Source organism: Ischnura elegans, chromosome 2, assembly GCF_921293095.1.
Source record: "Ischnura elegans chromosome 2, ioIscEleg1.1, whole genome shotgun sequence".
Taxonomy (NCBI): Eukaryota; Metazoa; Arthropoda; class Insecta; order Odonata; family Coenagrionidae; genus Ischnura; species Ischnura elegans.
This window is the reverse complement of record NC_060247.1, coordinates 29,927,891-29,944,626: the sequence shown is the minus strand read 5'-3', so window position 1 is coordinate 29,944,626 and position 16,736 is coordinate 29,927,891. Positions and strand designations below refer to the sequence as shown.

Below are 16,736 nucleotides of genomic sequence, written 5' to 3'. Positions count from 1 at the left end.
CGCAGATTACTTCACATTAGAAATATATTGAAGTTTTCTTTTTTACAATTTAATGATGATGTCGAACTCCCAACAAGGGCAAAGTCAAATCTCAGTAGTTATATTGTGTTTTTTTAAATTATTTGTATTATTAACACTACGAATCGCGAATTCATACGAACTGGAGTTTACTCATTTGGATGGGAAATGATAAAACCCCACAGTCTTTGTGACACCCCCGCCATTAAATTCCGGGGATACGATCTTCTTGTAGAACTTATGTAAGAATCTCAGTCCAAGGGAAAGGGGAGAATTGACCTGCCTCACTCCTGTAACTTCAAATTCACGCGCCTGGTTTCAGAAGACATTTGCCTTTCGTTAGAATTAAGTCTGAGGTTGAAATGAATTAACTTGCATGACAAATTGAATAGAATCTTAAGGAAAATGAAATGCGTGAATTCTAAGTGTTAGTGAATCAACTTTTTCTAAAGCAATCTCAAGATGGACTGAACAAACTCTAAATATTTCTTATGTTACCATGTAGTAACGTTTTTCACTCTTTTAATTATTAGATTCAGGGTTTATCTTTTTGAAGTGTTGCTGTGGTAATCCTCAGAGCATATGCCTAGTGCCAAAGGGTGGACTGTCATCTATCAATTTTATACCTCCCACTCTCCTCCATTTAAAATCGTGCATTTAAAATAATTTTTCATAACCTCCCTGGGAGTAAAATTAATGAAGCCAATTAAAAATATGAATGAGTGCGAAAGATTGCTGAATAAGCAAATTTATCTTCTATTTTTGAATTTACTTTGAGGACTGTGATAAGAAATGCAGCCGTAGAATACTTGTGATATGCCGTTTGAGATACTCCTTCTATATAATGAACCTTTCAATTGTTTCTAGTAATTATGACCTAATGAAAGAAAAGCAGTGTTGACTCATTTAAGTCAATACTGTGTATCATAGAAGCAAAGGTTTCCTCTATCATCCATGATATAGGTAGGGGGTGAATAACTAGACATCCTGGCTATAAACTAGTCGTTATGCTCTTCCGAATGCACCTATCATTAGAATAGTCGTTTGCTGATACGTCACGTCCGCATTTCCAAGGTCTTCCTCATTAAAAATGTACCCCTCGTTGACTTTATTGCCAGTCAATCTCCAGCATCCCGAGATTGTGGGATTTGATTCGCAGAAGATGTTGTGGGAAAATTCAAACGCGTATCATAAACATCTATTGCAGAGTATGATGATAAACAAGGATGAAGCCCTGAAAGACCACATCAAACTTACTGAAAAATAAAGAAGAAGCCTTACACATATGGAAGGCGCACCGCATCTTTAGGTTGCCAGAGTTGGAATTTCAATTTACTCAATGACGGTGATGGTACAAACAGATGTACGAATGTTGATATATTAATGATCTTCAGTCAGGTTAAAACATATGACTTTGTAAATACCAAAAGTTTTGTATTTTTGACAAAGATCCACTTTAATATCCTTGATATCTGAGCTGAATAGACAGTAAAATGTTCACATTAACCCCACCGCAGTGAATATTTCCTTAGCTTATTTTGTCTCAAAATTTTCAGAACTTTACACGCATGTGCATTGCACACATTATTTACATCACCGTAGATAAACGATGGAAAAAGTAAATATGATCTGCAGTGCCTAACAATTTAATGGTATAATTACCGTCAATACATGCAAATACAAGGTGGTGATGCAAAAAGTAAATATGGATGTTGGTTATATGGATAGAGCGTACGCCCCTTTTTACATCACGATGGATTAATGACGAAAAAAATAATGAATGGTTAGCAGCGCAATAGGTGTTGCTGTAAGGATGAAAACCTTCGACAGTGGTGAGGGTACAGAAACTTAATTAAGACTTTGGTTTTGAGGGATGGAACGACGCATTTGACAGGTAAAAGGAGCGGTAGAGTAAATGGCGAAAGAAAAACAAAACCCCCCAGGGAGGAGAATGAGAGATGAAAGCTTTTAAAAGGGGGGTTGGAGAAGAGGCGTGTGGCCTGACGTGCGGGAGTGAGGGCAACCAAAAAATGACAAAAGGAGAGAGCACCGCGCGCGAACAAAAGAGCATCACTTTGTTCCCAGAGCGCGGCGCGCCGCTCGCTCCGATCTCGTTATATTGCTCGATGATGGCAAAGGGCTTCTTTTGCTCTCTCTCTCTTGCTTTCATTTTTTATTCGCCTCCAACGTTTTTGCACGCTCAAAACTTTTAGAACTTTATTTGCATGTGGATACAGATTTTCAGCTCATTCTGAGGCTTGTGAGAAAACTTCGTCATTGAAGTAATTTTCATTAACGAATAAATCCTTTTTTTCAAGTTGTATTTTTTGTGTGCAGGTTGGATCTAATGTTTCCGCGGCGTTTCTCCATACGAGTCACGGTTTTCGGGCGTTCCTCCGCGTTTTGTTGTCCATAGGTGACGACACTCTCTCCAGTTTCGCCAGCGGGATGCCTGGAGAAACTGTCGTCATCTATGGAAAACACAACGTGGAGGAATATCCGAATAACACTTTTGTCACCTTTTTGTCAACAGTTTCATTTTCTTTTTTCTTTATTCACTTTCCAAGCCAAGATGCTCAATGTGCGAATTGGTTTTCAATTATTATAATACATTTTTGTCACTAAAAGGATGAGATTTATCAAGTACCTCAATTTCATTACTTATATCTAGATAATATTATTTTATGCTATCCATCATTTTAACCCCTAATTCTGCTTCCAAAATATTGTCTGCTTTACAGTCAAATTTCAAGTTCAAATATTGCTATGGTGTTTTTATTTATTTTTCGTAGATACAATTCCTTAATTTTTAATTTATCTTAACTTCTGCGAATGTTTAGTTTTAATCCATAAAGTTCACGTTTATTTGTTTGATTTTAATACATGATATGATTTCTCATTAAATAGATCTTCTACCTCTGTTCACTTCGATTTATGAACAAAAATTTCACTCACGTGTTTTTTTTTTCATCGCTTCCATGTCCTCATGTTGCCTCTTATTTTTATCAAACTACCTGGTTGTGATGTTTTACGTCTCTTTTAGTTTTTTTTTTTACCGTTGCCGAAACTGGAGAAATATTATATTTCCTACTTGTGGCTTTTTTGTGATCTCTTTATGAATGCTCTGTGCGTATGCTTTTTTTTTAGAGCTGTTGGTCCCCGCAAAAAAAGCCGTAACTCATTCCTATTCTTTCCTTGCCTATTTAGCAGTGTTCGTTTTTCTCCCTACACGCTTGATTAGTGGGTCTTGCGCGTCCATGGACAGTTTCCCATGAATATAGCAAGGATGGCAAGTGAAACGAAACGAAAATGTTTCGTTTCGACTCGGAGGGAAACGAAAATTCGAGCCCTAGGCTTAGTTTCGTTCCAGCACGAAATTAAAATCACCAAGGAGTTTAGTTTCGACCCGGGACGAAACTTTACTCCCGGGAACGAAACTAAATTAAACGAAACTCCGCTGCTCATAGTTAAGTTCCCTAAGATCCCAAAAGTTGAGTGGAGGGGGTTGATAGAAAATAGTTTCGAGCTTTTACGTTTGACGTACGTGTGGAGAGGTCAATACATTATGCTTAAAAATCAAATGGCCAGTTTGCGTTCACCGTTCTCCTGTTAGTGGTAAATATATGAGTGCCCAATACATCTAATGGTGGTAGGCCGAGCCTCTACTTCATTCAACCATATTTCATACTCGGTGCGTGGGTCAAAACTAAACCATTCGAAGGTGAGTCATGTGGTCCCAACGGTGCGAAACATTATCTGCGTTTCGTTTCGTACCCGAGTTTTAGTTTAGTTTCGACCAGAAGTAGGTAGTTCTTACTCTGATTTCGTTTCGACCCTGAGTTTATCTTCCCGGGTTTAAATCCATTTCGTTTCGTTTCTAAATTTCGCTCCCGGAACGAAACTATTGAAATATTACCGGTTTTGACTTTCATTTAGCTTCTGTTGCCATCCCATACACGTACGTTCAAATGGCTGATGCTCCCTCCTCCTATTTCTGCGGCGAATGGCATGTGTCGTTAGTGTTTTGTTTACGCCGGCTCGCGCCCCGTGCACATATTCAGCTTTTCTCTCCCTCCGCACGCGTCGTAGTTTTCTCGCCGTGTACGCTCGACTCCGTTGTGGCAAACAGAGGGAGGGAGTCTGGTTTACTTTTGCACGAGCAGAGTGGTGGGTTGGAGTAACCGCCGCTGTGTACGAAAGTCTTTTATGACGACGCAAAATCCGCGAGGCATAATTCACGGCCGAACAGGGTCAAGGTTTCCTCTTTCTTTCGTACTCGAAGCACATTAAAATGGCATTTTGACGCAGGTGGTTGGTTTAGTGGCCTCTATTACCACGTGGTAATCACTCAAACGCATCCGAACATATGTAACTTTTTACAGTCCTCGGTATGAAATTAAGGATATTTTATTTTTCATTTTCGAGTGTTTTTTATTACTAACCTTTTTGTGTTGGAAATTAAGGTCCTATTCAAGAATTCCGCATTCATATTTAATCCTTCGCCGTTATCAACGTATCCCACATAAATTTAAACCTTGATGATGGCGTAGCATTGTCGAATCAATGATAGGGAATTATGTTTTCAGAGTAGAATTTGCTAGGTGAACTTTTTTTTCTTATTCCGTGATTCCATAAGTTAATGCCTCGCACTTGTTCACGTACTTAGTTTTTGTCTCATCAGACCCATATTCTATAGATTTCGGTGAGAGTAAATGGAAGTGATTCCTAAAAACTATTTATTATCGAAGCCTACCCCACATTTTAGCACATTAACAATCAGACGCGCATTTTTTTTCTAATTTTATCCTTGCTCAGAACGTGTCGGAGGACACTTACGGAAACGAAAAATGAACGTGAAAATATTGACTCACGCTAATGTTATGTAAAACATCAAATGAAAATCTGAATGCAATGAAAGTGATATGTGCCTTACGCTGCACTTGTTCACTTCAAATGAGTTCTTTCTCGTCGCCTACGCTAGACTAGCCTATACTTAAAAGTTTCCGCTCCCAGAGTTTGAAAGGGGTCTTAAGAGTTTGCTTCCAGGTCCAACATTTTTCTCGAAGGATTATCGGAGAATATATTTTCAGAATTTTTCCAAGTTTATCATGACGTTGAGTCAACAAAAGCGTACCGTTCTTTGCCAAGGTTTCGACAGTCATATGTTCAGCCTGAGGGCTCAAACAAACAAAATATTCCAGCAAAATCCAAGAGTCACATGTGGTGATAGCATTAGTGTTACCAAGAGGAAATATAAAATAATATTTCCTTTTTTACAACGAAAATGTTTGACCACGATGAATTACCGAGAATCTCCATTGAGAACATTAATGCTATTGTTACCTCTTAATCTGAGTTGTTACTGTTGCTTGAATGTTTTCATTACATATAAAAGTAACCATAATATGACAATCCAGCGAAAAATTACAGGAGAGATAATATTATTCACTGTTTGGCCAAGGAACACATCCATTAAATGCATATTTCTAGAATCTTTTTATAAAGATGGTAAATTTATTCCGTTTGTATCTATATAACCAGGTGAAGGCGAAGCCCTGCCCCGCCCAGACCAGCAACCAGACTTCAGGCTCGTCGACCCAAGGATATGCCTCAGCGGACGGCGACCAGTCCGCTTCGACCGCGGACGTCGACTGTGACGACGAGGACTCGACGTACTCGTGGGACGGGCACATCGAGGTGCAGAGCGGAGACGTCCTGTTGGTGAAGATCGAGGAGAGCCGTCTTCTCCACCCGAGGAAGAACCCTAAAGGCGGACAGAGCTCGGCCATGGGCGGGTCCAGCGTGCTTGACGGCATGATGAAGGGACCCCTACCAGACGTATGGGTTTACCAAGTGTCGAGGGCCGGCCACGAGCGGTGCGACGCCTCCGAGGGCGTGCTGCTCGACGTGGCGCCAATCACCGTGGACGGCCGAGCCATGGGATCCGGGTCCGAGGTGGGCGGCAGCGTGGTCGTCATCCCTCTCTACGACCGGGACCTCGCCGATGGCAACAACCTGCTTGTCGGTAAGTACAACGAAAATAGTATAAGGAATGTTAACACACTCATTGCGGATACCTTGAATTACGCTAACCCGGGAGGTGGTTGTCTTGAATCCAAGGCATCGATCTCCCAATGTTTCATGGCTCGCCATTTATCCCCACGTCTTCTGCTGGACCCTGCAATTCAGCCCAGTGAAAGGCACGCTGAGACGCTGGGTATAATTTCAGGGTCTAGTAGAAGTCGAGGAGATAGACAGCGGGTTATGAAACATAAGGGGACCGATTCCTTGAATTCAAGGCATCCGCGTCCCAGGCCAGCGCGGGGTGTCTTGAATTCAAGGCGTCCTCATTGAGTGTGTTAAGCGCCGGAGGTTTTATGACGGTTTATGATTAAAAAAATCAGCAGCACGTTTAAATTAATCGCTTGAAGAAAAATTAGCGTCACAGATTTGGGGCGTTGATAGGAAAACATTAACGCGCACGGGAGTTCAACTATGATTCTTCTGCAAAGCTAACAGCAAACTGCCGAAACACAAGGTATTGACATTTACTTGAGCTGTTTCTCATCCGTATCCATGTTATACCCATGTTGTTTCAATGTTTTATCCATGACATTTTCCTTTTATTAGTTCCGTTTTACGTGATGCTCCTTCTGATAGCATCACTGATCCTTCTCCTATAATAATTGTGCAATTTTAGTTGTCAAATTACCGAATTCTGTGCAGTGGAATGATGCCACTGTGTTTAACAATCTCAGTAATTAATTATATGATACTTTAGGCGACCATGTGATTATTTAAGGCTTCGTCTTCCAGTAATTTTAAGTTAGACGTTCTTTTTTGTCGAAAAGGAGGTTAACGTAAAGGGAAGTTGCCTCCATGCAACCCTTTAATCGAGCCGGAAACGATGGTAACGAGTTTAGCGTAATTGCATATCGTGAGCTCAAAAACTTGCGAGAGAACTTTCCTATCGACTCAAGGCGGGCTTAACCGAGCGAGCCTCTTTCATGTGATGACTTTTTCACAATTTCCTCTCCTATTGTACAACCTGAGCCCTCTCACAATGTTCTTTTGCTCCCGCTTCTCCTGAACTGTACGCAATTGTTTCCCTTCTGTGAGAGCCTTAATAATCTTTTTATGGGATTTAATCATTCGACTGCTTCCTTCGCAAGCCTTTTTCGGCAGGCACCGACGTGCGCTAATCATCCGAGTCAATTAGCCTTAATCTCTCCAATTATCGTGCGAAAAGAAACCGTTGAAGCGACTTAAAGGTACCATCTCCTCTTGCTTTCATCAATCCTTTAATTTTTTCGCTCATTAGCCACCTCGTCCGAACTTTAGACAACTCGCTGCGAAGCTCCGTGTCTGTGAAAATTATGCTTTTGAGGTAACTTCTATTAGTTTTCTTGCGCTGGTGGATGTTTGATGGCTACGCCATAATGAAAGTGCTCCTAAAGCTCTCCTGGAAAGGACAATGGCTTCTCGTGGGAGGCTTAGCTGTGGCTTCTTTCCCCGTACTCCTTTCTTGCGTGAGGGAACGGGCTGAGAGCAGGAGCAGGTAGCAGGAGGATAAAGTTGATTTATTGTTATCGAGCTTCCGTGGGCGAAGGAATCAAGTGAGCTTTCCGTCGATATTGTGACTGCTTATAAATGGCGTTTTCATAAGCCTAATCTCTGTAATTTATCATTACATTTTTGGACCAACCCGGAAGTTATTAAGTCCACCCTAATAAGGGAAAATTCATTTTATAAGAGACATACCTCTCAGTATGTAACGATGAGAAAATTTACAATAGTGAATTTACGAATTCTGGAAGAAAATAACATATTTGTATCTATGTATAGTTATATCATTGAAGACTACAGGAATTTAAGAGGAATGATAGCATGTAAAATTCATTTTTAAGGTGCCCATGTTATTCGTAACATTTATTTCAACGTTTTTGTACTATGATCTTGTTATTTTTAATTTTCAATCCAAGGAATAGAAACATTGATGATGATTCCTAGCCTTTACAACATCTGGAGAAATATCTGTGGTATAATTTTAGTGTCCTATTGCTAGAGATGTAAGTGTTACGATCTAGCTAATTGCTGCAGTACTTAATTTCCACTCATAATGTACATTTGGCACAGCCGCTGTACATTGGAATATTTGCATTTCTAATTAAAAATATTGTTCAAATTAATATTTTAGGTATCAAAGAAGGTTTGTATTACACACCTACTCAATAGTATTCAAGAATTAACAGAGCCAATCTTACAAATTTTCCTCGTTTACTCGGGGTGTTAAAAATTTCTTCATTGACATAACTTAAAACTTCTCAAGTGATGAGAATGCATAAATTAATTTTTTTAACATTAGCGGTTTATGACGATGACAAATATTGATGAGTTCTTTATCGCATATTTTAGATATCGTGTACAATGAATTTAATACAGACGCGGTATTTAAGTTTGAAATGCGCCTTACGCTATCGCCGCTCCCAGAGAACGCCATGCATAAAATGTTCTTGTAAAGGCTGTATCTTTTTTTCACATGAAAAGTCACCATTTAGTGCAAGTCAAAATTATCTTAATCCCGATCTCAAGGTATCCCATAAATTTATAGTCTCCCAGATCGAATTGGTTTCTGATGCAAAAACGTTTTTAATCTGCTCATTCTCATTTTTGGGCTATGCAATTTTTACCATTCTTGTATACAGACTTCCCTATTTTGCAGAGAACAACAGTGTTATACGGAAGGCTATATAGTAGAAAATAGAACATAACAATGCACGCAAAGGTAGCGATGAACTCGATGAGGAAGGCAATATGAAGCTATTCACCTACTGGAAACTATCGTAAGTATAAGTTAAAAATGTTAACACTATAAGCTAGTATTCTTATATATACGTATTAAAAAGATATTGTACGTCGGCAATGGCGGCAGTCATTAGTATGCCTATTTATTCGGAGGAATTTCTCACATTTTCATTGCATCCATCAATACAGGTACCGCACCACTAAAACAAAACGGCACCATCCTAAACCAAGCGAGCAAGGAGTGTACAGGGCATTCCGTTGTCGCTGCGGTTAGGCTTGCGATAGGGTTTTATGGATGGCAGCAATTAAGCTTTGGTTGAAGCTCAATTTGAGCCACCTGGCGCCACGTCGTTGTCCATATTTTCGATTCCCGCCGTTTGGAATGGCAGATTAAGTCATCAAATGGGCAAGTGGTGAAGCCATTGCCAATTTGCCTTCTGGAACTTGTATGTCTCACGTATATTCTCCATATGGAAGAATTGTATTTCTTAGCGTGCGGAATCACTCTCAGCATCATCCTTCGCATCTATTCTTGAATAAGTACCGATTTCTAAGTATTTTGGGTTGAATATTGAATTCTTACATCGGTATGTTACTTCAAATGTAACTTGATTGTTATGACTTTATTATTATTCTTATTCATTTGAGGAAAGTTTTTTGATAATTTTGAATGGTAGAATTAAACAATTAGCTTTCCTTGAGTTTCAAATCTTGTGTATGATTAGTGAAGCCAATGTTTCGGGTGTACCCCACGTACTAATTGAGTTTGTTGCTGGTCAGTTTTTCTGAGGGAATAAGGATAGTTTTTCGTGCTGGGTATTATTAAGCGTTCATGGATGGAAATAAGTTGAATGGGGTATTTCGCTTTAAAAACCCAATAAACTATGGGCTTGTATGGATCTGTAATGATATAAAATAGTTTATTTATTGCTGGAAAATATTTACTTTAGTAGAAGAATCCACCCCAAAAGTAAACGGTGAATTTTTCTTAAATGGAAATTGGTATCATTTTACTCTATATAGCTGATTTCAATTAAGAGCCATGGAGTCCTCTGCCAGATTTGCTGGTACAAATAAAGCCCGTTTAAAATGTCAGAGGAAACTTACTCGGTAATTGCTCACGTATTTCAACTCTCTCAACATTGATGTACTGTTTTATCTTACCAGTGACGTTCTACGGTACCTATTATCCTTTATCATCCTTTTAACGCTTTTCTTTTTGCAATAGCTTTACATTTCATCGTTGGAAACAGTGGATACATAAAATAGCTAATAATGTGATTTAAACATTGATAACCTCTCATGAAATGATCTTTGGCAGAGATGATAACTTTCATTTGGCAAATTGCTCATTTCATAATGATTTGAAGGAAATTAACCTTCTGTTTACCAATTCATCCTTTTTAAGGGATACATAGATAACTCCCGCCGAGGAAATTTGATATTACGTCATGATCTCATTGAACCCTACCTCTATGGTCAATAGACATAATTAGAGCCCTTTCACGTCCTCCACTGATTTAGAAACCTATGATTGATAGTTGGTTTCGCTTGTCCAAACCGCAAGAACCGCTGCTGTTGCTGAGTATTCGCTTGTAGAATGTGGTTTGTGGGGAAAAGCCATCACGGTATATGATATAAAGTTTTGAATATTTCGTGTGAATCACCAATTTTTCAGTATCCGCTGGAAGATTTATATTTAATATGAATTGAGGAAGACATATTTAATAAGAATGTGAACCATCTCCCTCTAGTACTTGCCTTAAAATATTTGTTTTTAAATTTTTAAATAAAATGCTGATATCTTAAGCATTTCATTAACCAATCAGTATCTTAGATCAAAGTATATTACTTTACTAATACTTTCTCTCTGCATAGAGCACTACTAGCCATGTAGTGCCCTAAAAAGTACCCACTCATCGCGACTGTATAGACGGTGACAAAATTTCGCTCAGTTTAATCACATTTCACTAATGAGTAGTGTTTGCCATGAGTTTTGTGAATCACACCACACCTGGGGTTTATCCATAAATTTAGATTTTTCCTCCTCAGCTGCTGTAAAAACCGATTGGGTGAGTCTGGCTGGCCGAAACCGAATTTAGCGAATGAACGCATGTGGCTGCAAGGAAATAGGTATGGGTGGGTGACTGCGTGTTCTGCGAAAGACTATGAGGGAAGATTTTTTCATAAGCTCTTTAACCAAGGTGATGACGGAAGGACCTGAGTACCACCTGGTGAGCTTTAACAGGAGAGCTCCATGCATGCATAAGCTATTTTGCGATACCTCGACTAGGCTCCGTACCCCTCCGTTCTTATCAAATTGCATGCTATCAAGGTTAAATTGATATATGGCATTACCTCCTGTGGAAAAATTGCTATCTTTCTATTAAGGTTAATGAGGCAGACATTGAAGGTAACTCTCGAGAAATTTTTATATTTATCGCAGTCACAGCGAATCACACATCGGTTAACCCATAATTTGAGCACCTTCATATCCCAGCTGTTTTATAACTGATGCTTGGTTTCGCCGGTACAAACCACAATGTGGACATAACTTATATCGTTGGATATTGCTTGCGGAAAGTGGTTGGTTAGGAGAAGCGTATGCATTATACAAGCGAAATTTTTATGTTTTGCCGGGTAAATTTAGGCATGAGGCAGGGTAGTCTATCGTAACACCGGCAAATATCCGTACATATTACTTTTGTTGCAGTAATTAATGATTTTTAGAGCGACTCCGGTGAAATCACTCCTGTGGCTTATCCATTTTGGCCTCGAGTCAACCGCAGCTTTTGTAGAAGCTGTGGATACCTGCATGAATGATAGCAAGTCTGGGTGGTCCAAACCACGTAACGTGATCTACGCATGGGTTTGGATATCGTTTTTGGAGATATTTAGGAAGTATCGGATAATCCTTGTGAAGTGAGGTGTTGAGGGAAAAACCGCGTGATTAGTGACTTAGATAAAAAATTCGTAAGCTCATAAAACGAAGTGAGGACGGATAAAAAATAATAAACTTTGGAACCCTTCGCCCAGTGGCGTAGTGAGGGTGGGGTTTGCGGGGTCCGGGCTCCCCCGAAATATAAAAGCACACACATAAAAAAACAAAAAACAAATATTGAAAAATGATGAATATAAAAAAGAATTCTTTGAAAAATGAAGTTTTTTCGATTGTGAAAAGTGTTTAAATTTGTTTAAACCCTCTACATAGTACCCTGGCTTTAAAAAATTTGCCCATTTTTTAAAGCCAGGGTTTTGGACCTCCTCTTTGGGCCTAAAAAAATTCCTGTCAAAGCTATTGACTTCGACAGGTTAGCCATAATGCGGGAGCTACATATCCGTACAGGTAATTTTTGTTTTGTTATTGATGATTTTTACAGTGACATCGGTGGAATACTCCTGTGGTTTATCCATGTAAATCTTGAGTCGACCACAGCTGTTATAGAAGCTTTGGATACTTGTGCGCATGATGGTAAGTGTGGGTGATCCAAACCACGTCACGTGAAGCAAGCATATGTTTGCATATCACTTTTTGGAAATAAGTACTAGAGGGGATGGCTTATGAAGAGAGGTTTTGAGGGAAAAAACCGCGTGATTCGTGACTTGTTAGTAAAAAAAAATTTGCAAGCTCATAAACCGAAGTGAAAACGGAAGAAAAAAAATAATAAACTTAGGAACCCCATCGCCAGGTGAGCCTTAATGCGGGAGCTACAAGCATGCATAGCGTATGGCAACGGAGGCGGCGCCGTGTACGTTACCCCTCCTTTCCTTTCGCAGCCGCAAAAGGGCGATGAATTCCCGATGAGATACCCTTCTGCGTGCATAATCACTGCGTGAACGGGATAAGGGGAGACCAGGGGATGAAAAAAAATTTGCGCCGTGCAGCGGAATAGAAGGGCGGCGGTGTACGGCATCTATATGGGACGAATTAAATGGTAGCAGCAGGCAACGGCAGCAAGAGCGGAGGCATCGGGCTGGCAAACAAGGCTCCCTCCCTCCCGTCCTGGGCGCTAATTGACCCATAAAATTTGTTTGCCTCGGTTAAACCTGGAGCAATTATTGCGGGCTCGCTCAACGGGTAGCAGCAAACTCTCTACGGTGGCGACTATGAGTGTGGGTGGGGTGAGGGGGGAAGAGGATTCCGAAGGGAACCCCCCTTCCCCCTCAAACTCTCCCGAATCACCCAGAATTAGTCCGCGGAATTTAAGGGCATCATCATCATGCCGGAAGAAATATATGCAAACCTTAACATTTACGTCCTTGGGGTAGTTAAGGGATCCCACAAAGTGAGGTGGCTCGCTTAATGCTGTTTTTACTACAGGCAGAATTTTAGGTTTAGGGATAGTTTTAGTTCAGTATCTCACTTGCCAAAAGCTATTGAATAAACTCGATCATTGTTAATGAACCTTTTTTCACTTTAAAAAATTAAATGATTACTTACTTCCCACTATTGCATATCCATATCGGAAGTAATTGATGCAAAACCTAATATTTTCTCCCATAAGGTAGCGATGTGATACAACAAATTGGGAAATCTCTCTTAAATGCTCTTAAATAAAATTAAAATACTAATATAAGTAATAAACATAGTCATAACTTTAGGCTAAAATCACTCAATCCTTGGCAGAGAGTTGTCTGGAATATTATGTTCATGTTAAAAAATACAGTTATAAGAGTATTTATTGTCCATACTATCCATGAACCGATTTCTTCATAACAGTTGCCTTCTGGCTTTCATAGCTAGAATTGCAGGCAGTACCAAATGGAGATTTTTTCTTAATGTGCTATCCCGATGATATTTTCAATACATATCAGTAGGCAAATTTTTCAACTTACTTAGCCCATAAAAGTCTCTAAGTAGCTATGATTCAACATCAGATTAATAAATTCCTTGATTATGAGAAGTAAAATGACTGTGTAAGTATACGTATTCCATCCTCGTTGCCTATGGAGATATTCTTTGATTTTGCATATGCGAATTCTCGTGATATCACTCTTGTTTTCAGCTTTTAAGTACATTGGTGTAATCAGAAGACACTTTTACATCATGGGCAATCATTACAAAACGCCAATAACACAAAAAAATGTGCTAAGCTACAAAAATATAAAATTTCCAAAAATCGCTTTCGTGAATATGAAGAATTGTCACACTTTTAATCTTTGAAAGGGATAATGGCAGATTATAATATAAACTGCGAGGGAATTAGCAGGCAGTGATCGCGTGTCTCAGGTGTTAGAAGAAATCTAAGTAATCTTATGAATTGCCATAAAAAATGTTGGGCCAAATGAAATGTTTGAAAACTTCTATATTAATGCACCACTATTAAACCCTATCTCGCATATAATTTCCTACTTTAATTTTATGATAGGATGCCTACCATTGAAATGAAGACAGCATAATTTCGCATCTCGGCAGTAAATGAGCATCAAAGTACTTGCTGGCTTAGTATGACAAGCTTTTCGGTGACAGCTACGAGCGGTGGGCTATTAGATGTTTATGGCGCAGCAGGCATTATGGGGTAATTTTGACTGATATTGGTCATTAGATGTAATGGGTACTTGAGGGTACCTCTTCGTCCGAAGTAAGTCGAAGAGCATTTTCCTAAGTGAGATAAGTTTCCTGGTGTGAGGATGTTTAATCAGCAATACGTTGTCAACGAAATTCCCCCGTATTACTTTAGCATCGTTATTTATTGATAGCAACCGTTGATAGCTGCATTTATGAAATCATTCATATAATAATAATAATCCCGTTTCTAAGTAATATTTCACCATTATTATCTTTAGTAAGGCTTTATTAATTGAGGTTTTTGATGATCGAAATCCTTTTGAAAATAATATATGCTTTGCAATTGGTTTGAATGCATCCAAATCAAAATTAAGAAGGGGAAAAATCTACCACAATAAATGGTGATATTTCTAGATTTCGCGGCACAGTATAAAGTAATTGATGCTTGTGATGCATTGAACGATTAGTAACTTTACATATCAATTTGTACTCTAAACGGTTTCTCCGACAACACATTAAAATAACACAAAATTTACTCCATCTCAATAAATAATGATTTATATGTTTCACCTCTCCGTAAAAAGGACTCTTTCGTACTCATGCGGTCGAGAATTTTTTTTTTCGAATTAATTTGCCACGCGCTCGTATTTATGGAATTATTTCACTCTACAGTACGAGTTTGTTGGCTCACGGATTAACATTCCTTTTTTTTTGCTCCGAGAAAACACGCGCGGACCGTAATTTGACCGTGAGTTTTTTTTCCACTCCCGCTGAGTTCTTGGAAAACTATGCTTTACCTCCCCTTAAAAAAATTGAACATTGTGCCCGGCTGTGAAGCATTATGAGGAGAAGTCTCCGAAGCGCCTGGGGCTCGCCATAATTAATAATTACGACGGCTGCTCCCTTTTCTTCAGACGCGGTGGAACGTGGTTCCTGTTCCCTAGCCCTTTTTCCATCATTCCCTCCTTCCCATCTTCCTGTTCCTTCCTTCGTTGAAACCGACATAAAGTGGCGAGCACGCCGGCGTATCGGTGACGTGTCATCGTTGGATTTTGTGTAGGGGTATGCGAGTGGAAGTGTAGGGATAGGTACGAGAAATGGTGTATGTTAAATTCATGAAAATTTCAAAATACGCTCTTATAGCAGCGGAATCGCTGCCAGGAAAAACTCGGAAACGTAGGAATCGTTAAATGGTTTTAAATGAGTTATCAAATATAACTTACGTATTTTTGATTTAGTCCGTCCATTATAATCTTCTCCCGTCTCTTTTAAACCGATTTTATTAATGGACGACCCGTGGGGCAGATTCTGCCGGATCTCCTTCCACTTTGTTCGTTTCTCGAACAGATTTTGTTGCACCACCTGTGTTACTGGAGGCATCTTTATATCATTGCTGAAAAGTTACCTTCCCCACCCTAAACATGCCCACTCTAGCGTACGTAACACTGTTGTCATTTCGTGAAACGAATGCAATTGGTAGGTAAAATTTCATACGTTCCTCCGATTGTTCTTCTTTGAGTGAACATTATAAATAACTACTTCAACTTTTTATAAGTACTTTAAATTTATATTAGTGTAAAATATATTGTTCTCTGCCGTAATTTATGGAAATATTTATTTTAAATGAAATATTTTTTACTGTTTATATGATGTTACTTGTCTAAGCAGTCTACGGTATTGATCAATGCTAGAATTAATATATTAACTTGATGGAAAACTGATATAATGCTCGCTATACCGTAGGAATCGTGATAAAAACAAAAACTAGGTATTCAAGGGACTACTTTTTGAGTCATAAGCAAATGAATGTTGCATTTCAGAGCAGGTCTGTTTGTTTAATGACAATTGAGTATTGAGCGGCTCAGATATCTGGAAAGGGTATAAATGAACATATTTTAAATCATTTCTCTTGACCTATGTTTTTTAAACTTGATGGGTGGAAAAGAAATTCTTTCATGGCGTATGAAAAATTTATTTGTTTCAAGCCGGGCACCTCGCACTGACCATAAGAGAAAAGGAGGGGAAGGGATACGGATACGGGTAACACGAGGCATGGTAGTAAAGTGAAAGAAATCTGATTACCACCACATTTAAGTTTTTGATCAGGTGATCATAATGAGAACTTGATCCTGTCAGTGACTGTATATGAATAATTTTACAATATGGAAATCTCTTTTAAGACCAGGATACTTTTTATGGAAAATTTATTTGAAACTTCTATTTTTTTAAATAAGTCGAAGCTAAAACAGGATTGCTGAGGTGGTTCATTTCTTATATTGGTTATTGTTAGTGGTCATGAACCTAAAAGTCACTTTTATCCCTCGTCACGCCTCCGCTGCACTGGCTTATTCGACCTACGCAGCAGCTCGTGCTGCTTGCGCCTCTATTAAGCCAATTTCCTGTA

General features: G+C 39.1%; 1 protein-coding gene across 5 annotated transcripts in view; it reads left to right on the top strand.

Annotated features, from left to right (window-relative positions):
- Positions 1-16,736, top strand: part of LOC124153507 — an 881,184-nt gene that overhangs the window by 406,083 nt on the left and 458,365 nt on the right. For all 5 annotated transcript variants that reach the window (XM_046526713.1, XM_046526712.1, XM_046526711.1 and 2 more), the window contains exon 3: positions 5,560-6,043. In XM_046526713.1, the coding sequence (XP_046382669.1) occupies positions 5,560-6,043 (484 nt within the window). The remainder of the gene's footprint in view (positions 1-5,559; positions 6,044-16,736) is intronic.